This window comes from Natator depressus, chromosome 12 (assembly GCF_965152275.1).
Source record: "Natator depressus isolate rNatDep1 chromosome 12, rNatDep2.hap1, whole genome shotgun sequence".
NCBI classification, from domain to species: domain Eukaryota; kingdom Metazoa; phylum Chordata; order Testudines; family Cheloniidae; genus Natator; species Natator depressus.
In genome coordinates, this window is record NC_134245.1 from 11,997,652 (window position 1) to 12,016,531 (window position 18,880).

General features: G+C 41.1%; 1 protein-coding gene across 1 annotated transcript in view; it reads right to left on the reverse strand.

The window, feature by feature from the left end:
* SLC6A2 (solute carrier family 6 member 2) overlaps positions 1 to 18,880 on the reverse strand; it is a 105,755-nt gene that overhangs the window by 41,642 nt on the left and 45,233 nt on the right. The window contains exons 5-9 of the mRNA XM_074968594.1: positions 15,353 to 15,491; positions 13,836 to 13,970; positions 9,906 to 10,009; positions 4,000 to 4,124; positions 1,778 to 1,890 (exon numbers count right to left, since the gene is read on the reverse strand). Of these exons, the coding sequence (XP_074824695.1) occupies positions 1,778 to 1,890; positions 4,000 to 4,124; positions 9,906 to 10,009; positions 13,836 to 13,970; positions 15,353 to 15,491 (616 nt within the window). The remainder of the gene's footprint in view (positions 1 to 1,777; positions 1,891 to 3,999; positions 4,125 to 9,905; positions 10,010 to 13,835; positions 13,971 to 15,352; positions 15,492 to 18,880) is intronic.

Consider the following 18,880-nt stretch of genomic DNA (forward strand, 5'->3'; position numbering starts at 1 on the left):
GATGTCACTAAGATAGAAGTGTTCAATGTAGTCGTGTTGACAACTCTCCCTCTCTTCCCCTGCGAGAAAATAATTCTGAACAGCAAATAAATAGGCAAACATCAAAGCCTGACCAAGAACAGAAAATGCTAGACTTTCCACAGTTTATCCACTTTGAGTAATTTGACCCCCTTCCACTGAAAAATTATTATTCTGCAATTTAAGGTGCCGACCCTTCAAACATTTACACATGTGCTTTACCATGGTAGAGTTAAACAAATCCCTAAATGTTTGCATGATTGGGCCTAGTAGCGCTCAACCTATAATATACAACCTAGATTTTACTTTTCTTAATTTTGACTCATTACTACTGGTCATTCTTGCCACCCTAATCTACTCTTCTCCTTTCTTCATGTTTGTTTATGGTACAAATAGGTCCAGACTGGAACCCCAGATCTGACTTTGCCTCAAGTTTTTAGAATAAGGTTCCAGAGTCTCAATTTTACAACTTGATCTAATCACTAGCAAGCCTGAAGTGAAATCCAGAATTCAAAGAGCTGGGAAGAGTTCACAGCTGGAGCTGAACTTCACAGCTCCGACCCCTTCTAGAATATGTCCTTCAAATACTTGCAGATGACTATCAAAGCTCCTTTGTGTGATCTCTTCTCCCCCACCCCCCAGCTTTGTTCCCTCTCTTGTCTCTGTTTTTCCTTCCCTTTCTATTTCTGAAAATGAGTGAACTTTCTTCTTGGCAATTCTTATTTTGGAATAGTAAAAATTTCCTCATGAACATGACTAGACTGTTCACAGTTCTGTTCTTTAAAGATGCTATTTACTTTTCCCAGAAGAAAATTAACTTTTATGTTAAGTAGAAAAGGAAGTCTTGATTCCTCTTTGGCAAGAATACGGTGGTAGAAGTGCTGTTAGGGTACTTAGAATATTTCATCTAGGGTTGAAGTTTCTGTTATCTTTTTTTATCCCAGGACAATATACTTTCACTTTGTAGAAAGCACAAATACTCCCCCTTCATGTTGAATGAAGTTCAGTCCTAAATCTAAAACTGAATTTAACTGTAAAATGAGGCAGCCCATCTTAGTGCTCATTTTTTACCATTCCTAAATATCTATTATCTGTCAACGTACAGATGACATTGTTGCCTTTTGCCAAGACACCTAACAAACACAAAATAATAGTGTAAATGAAATTGATTTTTAAAAAATGATCACAATGAGACTATTGTTATAAGGAAACTATCTTACATACAGTTCCATATTATAGGAAATCAAAGATATAATTAGATGCTATCCTCAGCCTTTGTGTCATGAGTATCACTTAGGATGTCGTGGGAAATAACAAATACAAATCTCTAATACAAAATAGTACAGAACCATAGGCAGGCAATTTAGCATCTTGTTCCCGTGCTTTTTCCAAGTTCATTTTTAGGCTCTGAGTACTCTGCTGTAGAAATGAATGGTAAAATTCTCATTCGAGTCAGTGATGCAGTGTGCTTAAAGTGTAATAACTTTGAGCCCAACCCAGAATCATGGAAACCAGCAAACTGTGTTTGCTGGTTCATAAACTAGATGGCCCTTCACAAGCCTTTTGCACACTGTGAATCTGTGATTAAATAAACTGCTGAGTGCAATGCTACTTGGTGTATTGGCCTTAACTATGAAAACAGATACATTGAGAGCACAGCATGTGGCTTCTGAAACCTAGTGAAATCAGACTGGTGCCTCCGTACTTATTACCAGAGAATGTTATTAAAGGAAAAATGATAGGCATGGAAGATACGCACAGAACTGTCAATGCCCAGTGTGAGAAGCATTATGAAGAACACCACTGCCCAAAATGTTGATCCTGAAAGGGTTGAAATGGCTTCTGGATAAAGGATGAAAACTAATCCAGCTCCTGAAAAGCAAGAGGAAAGAAAAACTCATTTCTGCATGGAGGCTTTTGTTAAATTTTTAAAGCTATAAAAAGGTTCATGAAAATAAGATTTGACCTACCTAGATTCTTATATTGGTGTCCCTCACCATAGTATCTGAACAACTTAGACTCTGGCTGAGTCACTGAAGTCCTCACATCATGGTTTAAAGATTTCAAGTTACAGAGAATCCACCATTTATACTAGTTTAAACCTGCAAGTGACCCGTACCCCATCCTGCAGAGGAAGGTGAAAACCCCCCAGAGTCTCTGCCAATCTGTTCCAGGAGAAAATTTCTTCTCGATCTCAAATATGGTGATCAGTTAGATCTTGAGCATGTGTCCAGGACCTACCAGCCAGACACCTGGGAAAGAATTCTCTAATAACTCAGAGCCCTCTCCATCTATTGTCCTATCACTAGCTGTTGGAGATTTTTGCTGCTAGCAGTCGCAGATAGACTACATGCCATTGTAGGCAGGCTCATCATACCATCTCCTCCATAAATTTATCAAGCTCAGTCTTGAAGCCAGTTAGATTTTTGAAGCCATTCTCAGGCCCAGATGCACAAAGGTACTTAGGTGTTGCAACTACAGAGTCAGTCTCACAATCTATCTGGCCCAATTAATTTTTTTAATGCAAAGTGGAATCTTTTCAACAAGAGAGACTGAAAGAGAGACACATCGGAGTATCCCAGAGTGCAGTGACTACAGCACTCACCTGAGAGGTCAAGAACCTCTCAAACTCCTTCAAATCCCTTGCCCTGACCCAGAACAGGGAGGAATTGAATCAGGGTCTCCCATATCCCAGGTGAATACCTTAACCCTTGGCTAAATGTTATAAGGAAGGCCACCACTTCCCACTTACTCCACAACATTTTATGTGGAGTTGGGTGTCCCTAGCCTCTGTTTGCTAGAAGCTGGGAATGAGTGACAGGGGGATGGATCACTGGATGATTACCTGCTCTGTTCATTCCCTCTGAGGCGCCTGGCACTGGCCACTGTCAGAAAACAGGATACAGGACTAGATGGACCCTTCGTCTGACCCAGTACAGCCGTTCTTATGTTCTAGATCGGGCCCTGCAGGTGAGCTGGCAGGGAAATGCCTATCTTTATCTGGTTTGAGGGTTGCACTGAGGCTTAGGTATCAGGAGGGTACCTGGACACCTGACTGGGTCAGCAGTGCTCATACCCAGAGGCAGAAACTTAGGCACCAAGGGAACTTTTACAGTCAAAGTTCAGGCACGGAGCGAATTTAGGGGTTGGTTATACAGATCACAGGAGTGTCTACACCTGGAATTTAGAAGCCTAAGTCTCTTTGTGGATCTAGGCCTCAGATCGTAACCATGAACCTGATATTCTTACCTATTTATTTCCATTCCTTGGCTCTGTGTAGGAGGGGGCCATATTTGAACGTTGTTGAGGCAGGAACCTATGGAACTAGCCAGTAGTCTCAGTAGATTATGTACGTGTTCAGTACAGACCTGCCCCTTTAACGTGTTGCGTGCTTCCAGCCAGGAGCCAAGCACCTTCAACTACCTGGAGCTTGGACCACTCAACGCCTTGCAGTGACTACAATTCAACAACGTGCTTACCCCTGTGCCTGCCTTGGAGTGCTTGAGTGGCCCCATTCAGGTCACAGCTCAGGTACCCAGAGTTGGCATGTGCCATGGCATGAGCAGGCAGACACATGAGAGCTCTGTCTCAGCTACTGCATCAAAACCAGCGGTATAGCCGGGGATAGCACAGGCAGGAGCTCAGGCTACCGGCCTGAGTACAAACCCGCCCAGCCCCCAGAGTACGGTCTTGGGCAGCTAGCCCAAACCACCACCTGTGCTCGATCCAGCTACACGGCTATTTTGGGAGTGTTAGCTCAAGCAAAGCTAGGGTGTCTGCCAATTCACAGTGGGAAGCATGCTCCCAATTGCAGTGTAGACGTACCCCAAGTGGCTTGCTGAATCAGGGCCACAGCTGAGTCCCTTGTAGGTGGGCTTCTTTGCCTTGTTTAATTTGAAATGAACATAAACAAATTTGCAGGGCAGCACTGGAGCAGGTGGTTAATTTTTCAGTAAATCTGGAGTAAAATGAACTTCCTACCTTCAGTGGCTACATCTTCAATTTTTACTTTGTGCTCATGAGCCATGTAGCCCAGTATGGAGAAAATTGCAAATCCTGAGATGAAGCTTGTGACACAGTTGATTGTGCTAGTCAGCAAAGCATCCCTAATATGAGAGAGAGAGAGAGAGAGAGAAGAACGATCTAGTGAAAAGCACTTTAGGAAGGAGGTAGGAATTGTGTTATTATAGTAATAAAATTCTGGTGGAAAAGAGAAACATGCCAATTAAGTAATCATCCTGATGATCAAAGGCTCATACGAGCACATTGTGCTGCGAAAGACTCACTGTTATTTCCTAAATTGTTTTGAAATTAATCTGTGTTCAAAAAATTAAGAGACTATAATAAATTGTAAGATGGTCTTAGCTGGCAACAATAATGGAACAGGGAAGTAACCAGAAGTGAACAAAAGGCTACACGGTGAAATGAATACTAGCAAATACCAATCGATACCTATAAACAATTGTGAATGTTTTCAGACAACATCAGGTATGCATTTTAGTGAACTTTGATGCCATTTTCAAGGTATTGCATAGAATCTGTTCATCAATCCTTCCGGTTAAGCAGGCATTTCAGATAAAGTGCATGGAAAGACCTCATCCAGCTCCCATTGAAATCAATGGCAAAACTCCCATGAACATCAATGAGATTGGAATCTGACCCAACCATCATCATTGTATAATATAAAGAGGTAACCATCAGTTTAGTCATGAACCTGACAAAAATGCTGATAACTTTATTATTAATCTGCTATTGTTTTAGATCAATGACAGGACCCACAAAGGAAAATCCAGATTCATCCCTGGGAGTTATCATAGAATCATAGAATATCAGGGTTGGAAGGGACCTCAGGAGGTCATCTAGTCCAACCCCCTGCTCAAAGCAGGACCAACACCAACTAAATCATCCCAGCCAGGGCTTTGTCAAGCCCAACCTTAAAAACTTCTAAGGAAGGAGATTTCACCACCTCCCTAGGTAACGCATTCCAGTGTTATGTACATTTATGTCAAAATTAAATCTGGCCACAGCTGTCAACATTAATTTGGAATGTCAGCCCCATCCTAATACACGTATTACAACTGGTCACCTGGTTCTGAACTTCAACTTTTAATTGAACATTTTTTGTTGAAATTCCAAACGTTTACAAAAAGAGGAGATTGCTCCTCCCCACCCTCCATTTTGCACTAGCTCTAGCATTTATTTGTGGTGCGTACATTAATGCAAAGAAAGTGATCATAATTTGTTAGGTATTTAATGAGTCAGAGGCTGAGAATGTTTCCCCCTTTCCTCCCCATTGTTAAAGATCAGTAACAGCAAGATTTTATAAACCTCATTGTCTTTTGCAAGGCTGTCATCTTCATAATGACACCTGCAAATATACCTCACGGGCTGTTCGCTGTAAACTGCTCTGTTCAAATTTTCTCTAGCAAATCTGTCCTTCATACATTTTTTTTTTTTAAGTTTAGCCAGCTCTTCCATGTAAACTTATGGTAACACACTCCCCTAGAGCACAGGAGAAAGTTCCACCTCAGCGTGATAATTCCCCAGAACTATGAATGTTTGATGTTTAGTGGCATCGGGGAGCCAGCTGCAGCAGGATCAGTCTCCTAGCAACACACTGGGCATAGCTGACCCTAGCAGGAGCTGCTCTGCCTCATTGACTGTACTTCCTGACAGGTGGGGATGGCGGAGCTAAGCTACACCTTGACCCAGTAGTGGCCAGAGCTTGCCGGCTGCTCACCACATTGCACACTGCAGCTGTGCTGAACCCTGCTTCCTGTGCCTTTTCTTTCTCCCATCCAGCCTATGCCTGCCCATGCCCAGCCTCCTCTTGTGCCCACTTCAGTTCCTAGCCTTCCCCATCCTTGACGCCTTTGGCTCTGACCCCCAGCTCAGCTCCCCGATGCCACTCAGCGTCTCCAGCTAGCCCATTGGCTCTGGCATTTGTCTTCTGATCCCTGTGTGTGACCCTCAGCTTTGCTCCCATCTACACCCGTGGTTGTCCTTTGGCATTGATCCTTGACTCCGTGCTAAGCCCCAGACCAGGCAACCCCTATGACTCCGACTGTTAGGCCCAACCACCCACATCCTGTTCATGATCCTGACAAGTGGCATAAAGACAAGCCTTATGCAAAATGTAAGTAATATGATTAATTGGCTTTAGTCATGTCATGAACTTCATTCCACAGAGGATTGTTCAGTACTTTCAGCCTTAAGTATGCAATACCCAGGCTTCATGGGCCCCTAGTTAAAATCAAATGAACCACAACAGGGTTGTCAAAATCGATCTGTTTTACAAGTAGATATAATGAGTTCCATACAGTCTGCTGTTGGAGAAGACCTTTAAAATTGAGGTCCTGTCTCCAGTGTGTGGACACCAGTCATACACCATAGTGCTTTTGTTAATGATAGAGTTTGCCTTAGCCAGAGTTTCCACATCTGTCACATTTAAATTACCTCACTGCACCCAGACTTGACTGTATTTCTGTAGAGCAGTGTGTACCTAAGAGGAAGGACTAACTCAGGCCTATATACTTGTAAAATTTTCTTTGGACTCCTTCAGGAGAAAATTTGCCAAGTATCTGCAGGGGTGAAAGTAACTTAAGAGACTTACCGGTACACAGGACCGGGGTCCTGAGCAAGGTGTGTGTGTGTGTGCAGGGGGTCACTCGGGCGGAAGGGGCAGGGCCTTGGGTGGAAGGGGTGGGGCCTTTAAATCCCCGGGCCCTTTAAATCACCGCTGGAGCCCGAGGGTTCCTGGCCACTACCACTATCCCGGGGCTCTGGTGGTGATTTAAAGGGCCCGGGACTCTGGCTGTGGTAGCGGCGGCCGGAAGCCCCGGGCCCTTTTAATTTTCGGCCTGGGGAACCTGCCCCCTGCCAGTATGGTCGGCTGTGTATCGGCTCTTGCCAGTATGCCGGACCGGACCGGCTTACCTTCACCTCTGAATATCTGTGAAATATTATGGCCAAGGTCATCATTACCATTTCCCTCAATTCCAGAACATTCACATGTAAGTAGCTTTTTCCATTTGCATCATCAACCACACACTTCACCCCATTTTTAAGCTGACAGATTTACGTGCAAAATATAGAAGTTGACAAAATGCTGTGTTGCAATGCTTCAGCACTTCAGACTCTCTGGCTCTGATTTGCCACTGTGTTGCCCCAGTTTTACACCTGCGTAACTACTGATTTCAATGGAGTTCCACTGCCATAAAACAACTGGAGTAATATAGTGGTGAATCATGCCCTTTATTTGGAAATACAATGCTAATTTAAATGTGTTTTGTTCCACTTCAGTAAAGCGTTGCCAATGTAATAAAGATGTCACTGACATACTCCACAGTATTTTACCAAAGAATGGATTCATTTAAGTGTCAATTGTCTTTGAATGGAAGCTGGTTTATAGGATTAAAGATAAAACATAATATTTTAGAAACACTGCAGATCGCTCTACAATACAGCCAGAGTGATTCTGGTAAACTACATAAGACAAGTGTAATAAGCTCAGCACAGTTTAATGTAATTTGAGGTATTGCCTCAAGGCATTTATTTTAAGTTCCAGAGTGTATTTCATGGCAAATTTACTCAGGGTACAGAATAAAACAATTATGTAGGAAACATCTTAAAGCCAGGCTTCCTAGAAATCTGTAAGATTAATGTTAACCTAATTGTAGAATGCAATGATTGCCACTTTGGAGAATAGCTATTATTAGAGGTGTCATTTTTACTACAGCATTACCCACATTAATGTCACCTAACATGAAAACCCACTTGTGAATCTAAAGTTACAGTGGGCTTGGTCCAAAGCCCACTGAAATCAATTGGAATCTCTCCGTGGACTTCAAAGGACTTTGGATCAAGCCCTGTGTTCAGAGAATTGAACAAATTTAACAGACCATTCCAGCAAACTAAAATCTCTATAGTCTTTTGTGCTTTTTATGGACTGCTATAGGCGTGTTTGTTAAAGGCATGGTAGGTGCCCATTTTCCTCTTTATGGTAATATATACAGTACTACTATATTCCAGCAAATTTTAGCAAAACGATATATTTCTAAACTAGGCTTACCATTCAAGTGTCACAGTGTTTTCTGTGCAAGTCCTTTTGGTGAGACCCGTGACTAGGCTACTGGCCCAGGCAGGGAATAAGGACTCCCTTATACCCCTTCATGGGCTTCATGCTACTACACGCCTAGAGCAGGGGGAAGCGGTGTGGCACTGTGATTGAGAGGTCTGTCTCAAACACACTGCCTCCTGCAACTACTTCTGGGATGGTGCAGCTTATGCACCACTCAGGGCTGTTTCTACAGTCACCACCAAGCCCTTTGCTTCCTAGCTTTTACTCACAGATGTTTTCAAAAGAAGCTACTGTAGGTAACTGTTAGCACCCAGCCCAGGACTATCTAACATGCAGTGATGTTCTCTGATGCTTTCTATTATGGGTATTTTCAGGCACTCCAGTTTATTCCTCTGGTGAGGCTATATTACAGGAACTCCATTTTTGTTGTCTTTTTGCATTACAAATATTCTGGATTAAAATCCATATTTTTGAATAAAATCCTAAACTGGATTTACAAGCAATGCATTATTAAACCCGAAAGACATTTTAGAGTTTACTTGTCATTCTTTGTGCTTTTTGCACTTCTCTTAGGTTGGGCATTTCAAAGAGACTAGTCAGTCTGGCCCACAAATGCTGACACACACACACACACAAACACTAGGCAAATGAAATGCCTCAGAATGTGAGTCCTTTAAAGCCAAACTAGCCACAATAATGGAGCCCTTGGGGATACACTTTAATTAAAATTTGTACAAAAAAAGTATCCCTTTGATCGGTAAAAAAACCCTTCAAAATTCAAAGTTTTTCAGCTAGTTCCATTCTTTAGGTCTTTTTGATAAAGCAGCATAGTAGACACACACAGAACAATTAAAACACACATTCAAATGACTGACATTAAAATGTAAAGTAACAGTGTCTGTCTCTTACTATTTCTCTGTACAGTGCCTCCCACAGTGGGACCTCCAGCCCTGGTTGGGACCTCTACGCACAATGGCCCTGATTCAGCAAAGCACGTATGTACATGTTGAACTTGAACTATGTGTTTTGCTGAATCAAGGCCTACTGAAAAAAAAATCACAAATAGGTAATCCGGAAACATAAAATCCCTTTAGGATTTGACTCTAAACCCCTCGTTTCTGTTAAACTTGAACAAAGGAGGAAACATCCTCCTGCTTCTCTGGGGTTGTGGACCAATCAGATTTCATTGAATATTCTCTCTTGTCTCTAGTGCTACTTGTGAAAGACACATGTAATTGCAGTTTACACAGCTTTCTAAAATTAATCCTATACTGTTGCACAGGAGAGCCAATAACTTTGCAGGTTCTTACTGCTGAACTTTCAGCAAAGAAGTACTTTGGGTGTGTTTGGGTCACGTTTTGGGTTGGTTCTCATGTCCAAATCAGAATGCCCGTCAATAATAAAATCACAATTAAGTGAATGAAGTACGCTAGTGCATATTAGGTTGTAATTATCAGTTCCACTGGCTAAATAAATAATAATAAATAATAGAACATACCTGTTACCTGTATAACATACTATTATATAAAACAGATATATTTTATTATATTATAGGTATATTATATAGGATAGCATTATATATATAATCAGAAGTAAAAAAAATCCAAAGCTAACATGAAAATAGAGTTCTTGAATTGTGAAATACGTATCAAGAAATAAATACATAAAAAAATTAGATTACATTCCAAATTTCTCAGACATTTTATTGGAACGTTGGTATCAGAGTGCAAGTAAAGTGAATCTGAAATCAGAGCTTTTTAAAGTCAATTGTCATTATCAAGTAGTAATGAGAAATAGACTGTCTTACCTATAACAGTTGTTGTCAAACTTATTATAACTAGCAAATGCAATTAAAACTCCAAACCCAGCTCCTAAAGAGTAAAATATCTGAGTGGCTGCGTCAATCCATACCTGCATAAAGAGATGAAAATTATTAGATGTGTTAGCTTAGTTTAAAAGAGAAAAGTTGAGTGACATGACAGAACTGTATGGTTAGAACTAGCTTTGGATATCTATTGAAATAATATCTCATCATACTCCATGACTACAGAACCATAAATATTTCCCAGCCCGTCAAGAACCAAGGCATGGGATACAGTCAAGGACTGGACTATTTCAACAAAGAGGCAAACTCTAAAGCAATAGCACAACCTAAGTGTGTGTAGAGTGGTATTATAGGAGTGCTGGTAGCTTATTGAACTTCCACAGGGTACAGAAACGATTAATTGATTTTTTTGCTGCGTTGTGGCAATACACTTCCCACTAGCGCTGGGTTAATTTGGATTGCACAGTCAGAAATAAAAATAGTCAACAGGTTAGGAGTTATGGAATGTTTTCCTTTCCCACAGGAGAGTTTATTGCATGGGACCATAATTACAGTTTATATGATGCTTTCTTCCATCAGAGGTCAAAGTCTGATTGACATGCTTTGAATAGAACGTCTAAGAGATATTCCTTCTCAATTCTCACTCATTGAAAGGGCCAAGAATTATTTCTATGATAGTCATTAAGTCCCACCACTTCATCTGCTCAGACTGTATAGAGCCCATTCCAGAGCCAATGCCTGGATTTTAAACTAGGATCCTGAAAATACAGGCAGAGGAGGTCAGATGAACTGTTTTATGAAGGTTTTCAGATGTCTCTTCCCTCAAGTATCATATTGAGAAGTCAAAAGCTCACGGCTTGATCCCAAGAGGTTTTGAAGCTAAGGGGAGCTGAGAGTCCTCAGCACCTCACAGACTCAGAATGTTTGGATTTAGCCGAATCTGCCAAATATAGCCCGAGGCTAAAACACCCGCGGGTGTGTGTTGAGCAAAAGAACTGTAGGATGTATTGCTATCAGCTGCTGGTGCTGCTAACACTCCACATCCCACTTGTTGGAAAAGTTGCACAAAATCTCAACACAAGGAATTTTTTAAAATAAACTATACTTGGGAATGCCATACTGACACCACAAGGTACTTGTATTGCTTTTTGATAGGTCACTGGCTCTTTGCCACTTTGTGTCCTGCCACTGGATTTGTAGCTGCTTGTGCTAGTTCTGTATTTTTGGCCCAATTCAAAAGCACTTAAGTCTCACTGGCTTTAAGATGACTTTAGCACATGCTGTATAGGGATGGATTTAAGCATGGGCTTAGAGTTAAGCATGTGCTTCTGTGCCTTGCTAAATCTGAACCTTGGACTGAAATAATCCTCTGTGTTAACCCGATTAGCTGCTGTGCAGATCGAGATAAGGAGTAAGCAGCAGAAGACAGAAGTCACTAAAAAGTCAAGGTTCCATGCAAAATATTCCTTGTAATAACAAACAGGATGCAACACAGAGACAATGGGGCTGGGTTCTTCTACAATTTACGCTGATGTTAGTCTACTAATTTCAATAGAGTTACTTCTGACTCACGCCGTGATCCAGTTTAACTGTATCCTATAGTATTTGAATTTTTATGTACCATTACAAAAAATTCTGGGAGGTTGTAGCCAGTCTTTCACTCCAAGTTTCCTTCCTGTTTATATTACTATAACTTTTGTTCCTACACTTCCTCTTCCATGTATGGACTTGCAATATTACTGCACAATACAGAGAGGAAGGGGAAATACTAAGTGAATCCCCAGACATGATGTAATTTTCAGGAAACTTCTTATGACGTCCAAAGGAGCAAATACCTCCTTCCTGGCCTAAAATTCCTGATGACTCTGGTTTTATTAATCACTCACTGCTGTTCCTTTTGTGGAACAGAAGTTTACTGCTGCCATTTACAAAGATTTTTAAATTAATCACTTGCTTTTTGTGCCGTGGAGCCAACAGTATCAAGCTTTGTGCTGCTGGACTTGTCAGCAAGGAATGTATGTAGGCCCTGTTCCCTTCAGATCTCTTCAAAACAACATTTCTATCTGTATTCTTAATGGGTCTGATCTGGCACAGTGCTTGTTTTACTGGCAATGGAAGCCTCTCATGAGTTGCTGAACACCTTGCAGCAGTGAGCCCTATAAACTCTTGGCATGAGGGGACCTTATGCCTTTTACATTAGGACTTTTGATCCTAGAGCAGAGCAGATTGTAGAACAATGAAATTTATCTGTGACTTTTATTTGCTGCTGTTCTTCACTGGGGAAAAAATATTCATAAATCAAAGGCTCTTGCTGAAACACACTGAACTGGTACTCAGGCAGCTGTCAAATCTCCCAAAGGCCCAATAACAAGGATTAAGCACACAAACACGTCAGTAGAGCCAGCAGGGGCCCCAGCCTCGACAGGGGGTTGCAGAAAGAATAACTCAACAGGCAACTTGGCTTTCCTCTTTCTTGTAAGTGATCTTCCATCTTTCATCATCCTGCAGGTATTCTCTGTCGGTCTCTCTCTCTTTTATATAAGTAATCTGGAAAACTTGGTGTCAAACAAATATCTTTGTGGCTAGCCAGGTAGCAGCTGTGTAAACTTAAAGCCCAAAAGAGCAATACACAAATATATTCTACAAATGCAGAACACAATTTGAGGACCAGATTCTGAGCTGGTGTGAAGTCAGCATAGCCCCATTTACTTCCAGCTGAGGATCTGGCCCTGAATATTTATTGTTTTCCAAACATCACTTAAAATACTAAGGAAAATGAAATAACTCATGTCCCTTCCCCTGTATTGAGCTACACAGACACACCCCCGTTACTGTATATTACACATTTCTGGTATGATGGGAGTGACATTGCTTTGGTGACAGACATGAGTCAAGCTGTAATATTTGATCTGGATTTGAAGCACCCCAAAGTGAGTGGGTTCAGATTGGAAGATGTGCTGTGCTATACTGCAACCTACTGTCAATGAGGAGACCTGAACATTGGCTGTTGCATACAGCGGATAAAATTAACATTGCCAAAAAAAAAAGGGGGGGGGGAGGGGAGGGGCTGTTTTGATTACAACACATGAAGTAGTCCTGGATTTTGGTACTCAAGCTTCGTATTAAACTTTGTCTAGTTTTTCAAACTCTGATGGGCCTCTCTTTAGGTGTTTTCATGCCAGTTTTCAGAGTAACAGCCGTGTTAGTCTGTATTCGTAAAAAGAAAAAAGAAAAGGAGTACTTGTGGCACCTTAGAGACTAACCAGTTTATTTGAGCATGAGCTTTCGTGAACTACAGCTCACTTCATCGGATGCATAGCATATCGTGGAAACTGCAGAAGACATTATATACACACAGAGACCATGAAACAAAACTTCCTCCCACCCCACTGTCCTGCTGGTAACAGCTTATCTAAAGTGATCATCAAGGAGGGCCATTTCCAGCACAAATCCAGGTTTTCTCACCCTTCCCCCCCCCCCCACAGACACACATACAAACTCACTGGCACAGAGCTGATGCAGCCTGCCTTTGCAGTACCCCATGGCCACACAGGAAGCACGTCATCATAGGTAAGGTTTGTGGGCAAAACATGTACAGTTTCTTAGGGACTGGAAGGAGGAATAAGATGAAGCAGCCCCAGGCTATTCTACCTGTACCAGTGCCCAGAACTGTGCAGATCCATCCTGATACGGCTCCCTGATGCTTTCCTCACTATCAGAGAGCCAGAAACTCCGCATAGTAGAGAAACTAGAGTAATGTTCATGTGCCAACAAACATAAATACATCATTTTAGAAACTAACACTAACAATTTAATAACAGCTTCCATTTCTATTAACTCGGACAATAGATAGGAAGGTCTGCGAGGGCTATTATTTCATTATAGGAAGCGAAGATGGAAGAGAGAACTTACCGTAGCTTCTTTTAACCTTCTGAAATCTATGTGAAGGTAAGCATTTATTCCATTGTATGCACCAGGCAATGTGATTCCATGGATTAACAATACAAATAATACAACGTAAGGCAAAGTGGCTGTTATCCACACAACCTGCAGGGGACAAACAGACACCAAATGTTAAATAACCTACTGTTACACAAACTGGAAGTTTTATAAACATGTTGGAGAATCCAGTTGTCCCTTTGTTGCATCTGTTCTCTGGAGGATGTCTTGATTGTTTTCATAAGGGGCATTGTCCTAGCAAAAAAGAACTGTTAGTTACCAGTCACACAGACTAGGAAAATTGCCACAAGTAAAGATAGGTAGTATGTTAAAGTATGAGATGGGTTAGGCAAGTGAGATTATATGTCAGCAGTGGAATGACTATATTATTAATGGTTGTATTAAACTTCTGAGCAAGTTCAGTATGAATTATATCCAGAAGCGTAAGTAGACATGAGCAGATGTTTGCTGTAAATACCATAGAAATATACAAAGCAACTCAGACAGCAAGAATTCTCAGATGTCTTCCACGGCTAGGACTTCTGATTGAGATTGATTCATTCACCGTACATTGCCAAGAAATGTTCCATTTTTTCTAATCAACTAAGTAAAATATCAACATGAAAATGAGGAAATGCTGACATTTACGGAAAATATATGGCATAAATGGTGGGTTATAATTGAACGGTTTGTACAATTATACTGTTGTAATTGAAAAGCCAAATAAAGAAAGGCTGTGCATTGAAAGACTAACGAAAGGGTGGGCATTCGACCACATGATTGAAATTAAACCACGGTATGTGAACATTAACTGATGAAAACTGTTGAGGTGGTAGCTAATTTATCAAAATCAAAAATATTCTGAGGTTTGGAAGCTAAAAACTCCTTTTCAGCAAGTTAATAAAGTTGCATCAAGGTCTAATGTCTTAATTCTAAAATATCCAAATGATGGTGTCAGTAAATATCCAGGTGGTTTTATTTCAGCTCTTGAGGTACTTCAAAGAATAGTTGCCGAAACCTTTGGAAGTGATAAAGTGTTTAAGTTAGAACGCATGTTTATTTAATAAAAGCAAGGGCCCTTAAACAATACAATGAAAGCTTTAAGTAAGTTTTGCAGAGAACAAGAGACAATCTTTAACCTTTATCCAACTCCAACAGAAGTCAAAGGGAAGACTCACCCATTGACTTTAATGGGCTTTATATCAAGCCTCTAATAGTGAACTTAAAGTTAAAAAGCTAACAGAATTTTGCAATGCTGGACACCACTGGAGCAAAGATGATGTAATTGTTGACTCAGATAAAACAGGAGCTGTATTTGAAATGTCCACTCCACTTTGTAGAACAGATAGACAAAGATCTAAAGCTTTGGTCCTAGTGACACCCTTGGGTACAATGATTTACAGGCCCTATTCCCCTCCTCCCCCACCAAAAGTCACTTTCTAAAAAGGACAAAGAACAATATTGAGATACAAGAGCAATATTAGCTCTACCTTTCCTGAAGTCTTCACTCCTTTCCACAGACTAAAGAAAAGAATTATTACTACCACCAAGAGGCATAGAGAGAGCTGCCATCGGGGCGAGCCAAGGTCATGGATTCCACTGCTTTCATGCAGATGCAGTACACCTCGTCTAGACATAAGAGGGGAAGAGAGACAAAAACAAAACAAAAAAACCATCAGGTCACTTCTCATCCTGTGGGCTGCAAGTAGACATGAAAGCTTAATGACAATATCAGTGGCTTCTCTGCTTAGATTCATAGATACTAAGGTCAGAAGGGACCATTATGATCATCTAGTCTGACCTGCACAACGCAGGCCACAGATTCTCACCCACCCACTCCTGAAAAACCTCACCTATGTCTGAGCTATCGAAGTCCTCAAATTGTGGTTTACAGACTTCAAGGTGCAGAGAATCCTCCAGCAAGTGACCCGTGCCCCATGCTACAGAGGAAGGCGAAAATCCACCAGGGCCTCTTCCAATCTGCCCTGGAGGAAAATTCCTTCACGACCCCAGATATGGCAATCAGTTAAACCCTGAGCATATGGGCATATGCTTGATATAGTTTTTACTAGAGCTGGTCAACATTTTGCATATTTCAATGGACAAAAAAGTTAATATTTTTTCTATTTTGATTAAACCACAGAAAATAAAATGAATGTGTGGACACCCCCTTATTCTCCAGCAGTACAGCTGGTTGAAATATTTCAGATTTTGAAACTGATGAAAAAATGTCAATTTTCATACTTATGTGTATATGGTATATTCACCAATACTCTTCCCTCATTTTTGACCAGTTCTAGATTTTACTTAGGCCAATGTCAACTAGAAATCTGGGTCACCACAGCATCAGGAAATGGGAGGTTAAATAATATAACAGTTTTGCTTTGCTAGCTCATCACATCTAATAAAGATGAGTTGCCATAATCTTTTGGCTGGATCTTCAATTTCAGTCTTAATTGGATGAAAAATGCGTTTAAAAGTATCATGCCACAGTAAGTAGCTGCTCTGTTTTTAGTACATTGTAGGGCCAATAACAAGTAAGGAATGAAAGCACATGGATCGGTGTATATGTGATGCCCATTCAAGAGTCTTCTCTTTTTTAGAAATTAAAAGGTGAGCTTTAGTTTATATTTTAAGAACGAGTGCTAAGACCTGCAAAAACATTAACAAAAATATAAAGATAGACTCCTTATGATGCTTAACAAAAAAAAAATTCTTCAACCAAATTTAGGGACATAAATAGGTTGGGCTTCTTTAGAATAAACCCACAAAGTCTCATTTAAACCTTTTCTCAAAATGTGAATGGAACCCACCTCAAATCTTTGATATTCAGAAAAGTTAAACCTGATTCTGCATGCCTTGTTCTCACTGAACATTCATTTCCCCCAAATATTCTTTTGAATTTTTAAATGAGTATGCTTCAGTGGTGATCGTTTTCCATGAAAGATCTCACAAATGATCTCACTGTTAGGAACATTTGCCAAAAGATCAATTTCAAATGTGGGTTTGTAAGTAGTTGCACTGGAAGCTTGATTCCAAGAGATCTGTTCCTTTCATCTGGAAAAAGAATCATAACATGGGGGAAGTTTTTGTTTGTTTGTTTCTTAAACCTCAGCAATTTAATGTTAAGGCAGCTGGGGACCAGCTGGACTAAGGGAGTCCCCCTAACCATTATCCCTGTACCAGCTGCAGGGATGAGGAAGGTAGCTTCACAGCAGCTGTAGGCCATTTGAGGATTCCCTAACACATGAGGTTCTCCAGGGTCGAAGCATCTGGGTGGAGGGCCACTTGGCATGGGCAGAGTAATGCAAAATGACCAGAGTCCCTTCCTAGACTGGGACCACCTTCTCCACCAACTGAAGAACAATTCCATATCTCCTCCAACATTGTGAAGATGTGCTTTTAAGCCTGTCATTTAATGTGTTCTGAGGTAACATAAGCCCTACAGACCTATTTAAAATATCACCAGCTTGAGTGGACATAAACTGGAATATTTATTTTCAAGTCAGACCTGTCGTCACCTGTCTCTCTTCTCAAATCCTTAGTTGATTCACAACTAGTCCAGAAACCTGTCAAAACACAGTATTAATGGAATCAACCTATTTATTTGTTTTTGTTTTTTTGCCACCAACCTCTTTAAGCAGATCTAAATCTAAAACTACCCAATGGAGGATGGAGAGTGAAACTTGCTAACAGAGGTACTACTTCTGTTTTATAATAAAGTTCTCTAACTCCATTAACAAAACAAGGAAATTGTCAGGTTAGTGACAGCCACAGAGAAAGACAGCAAAGGAAGGCGAAAGTCAGAAGATGTAGTAAAATAATCAGTGATCGTGATGAAAATCGGCAAACAAAATATTAAGAAAAAGTGATGAAAGATGAAAAACGGAAGTGCGGAAAAACATTACTATATTATTTGTACCTGTGGGGTGGGGTTGGGGGGAGAGAAGAACAATTAGAGAGTAGATAAGGGACTCATTACATTAGGCTGAGCAAGACACAAGAAGTGTTGATAAATCGTTTAGTACGACTTTTAGGCTTTGTAATATTGCAGCCTGACCCCAGAACACAGGGCCGGTGGCATTCAGCTGGAACAGCATTGACACAATGCTGAGGAACCTCCAGATAGATAGGAAAACAAGAATTGCTGCAGTGGTGCGTCTAGTCCAGTTTCTTGTCAAGGGTGGGTGTAAATGCAAAAGGCCTAATTCTTGTAATTTACATGAAGGCTACTTTACATCACTCTGGCAATGTAAAGGGGACTTAAAGTGGCCATGAATTACAACTGCACCACCTTTGAGGCCCTTTGCATTGTCAGGGCTGTAAACTACCATATAACCAGGCCCGAAGAGTCTTCCTGCCTATCTGTGGAGGTGGGAGAGGCAGGGCTGTGTGGGGTTTCAGACTAGAGGATATTACTGTCAGGGACTTTGCTGTCTCTCTCAGGGAGATTTTATGTTTGCCCTTTTATTGTTATTTTGGAAGCAGTACGTGTTTGGCTCTTTGTGTCTGGAAAGCAGTTCTCCCCATGGGCAGACTCCTCCTACCTGCCCTGCTCCCTTCAGCCTGCTCTTCCTGGACAGATTTCACTCCCCTATTTCCTCCTGCATGGACTACTGTTTCCCCTCCCTCACCTGAATCCTTGAATTTCCACCCATGTGAGGCAGCTCATCTCAACTGAAACCAGAAGACAACTGGCCATCAGCATTGAGCTATTTATTACACCCTTGCCTTCTGTTCTGCCTCCATAATACATCAAGGTCCGCTCTGATTGCAGATTCTGGATACCAAGGAGCCAAGATAAGGTCCTGCATTTACAATCAGAGCTTTCATTAAACTGAAGAGGCAGGGTAGCCTTAGAGATAGAACACTGGACTGGGCCTCAAGAGATGTGTGTTCTATTCCTAGCTCTGCTATGGGGTGACCCTGAACAAGTTGCTGCTCTCTGTGTGTCACTTTCCCCATCTGTAAAGGGATAGTGATATTATCCCTGTTGTGAAGTGCTTTGAGATCGATGG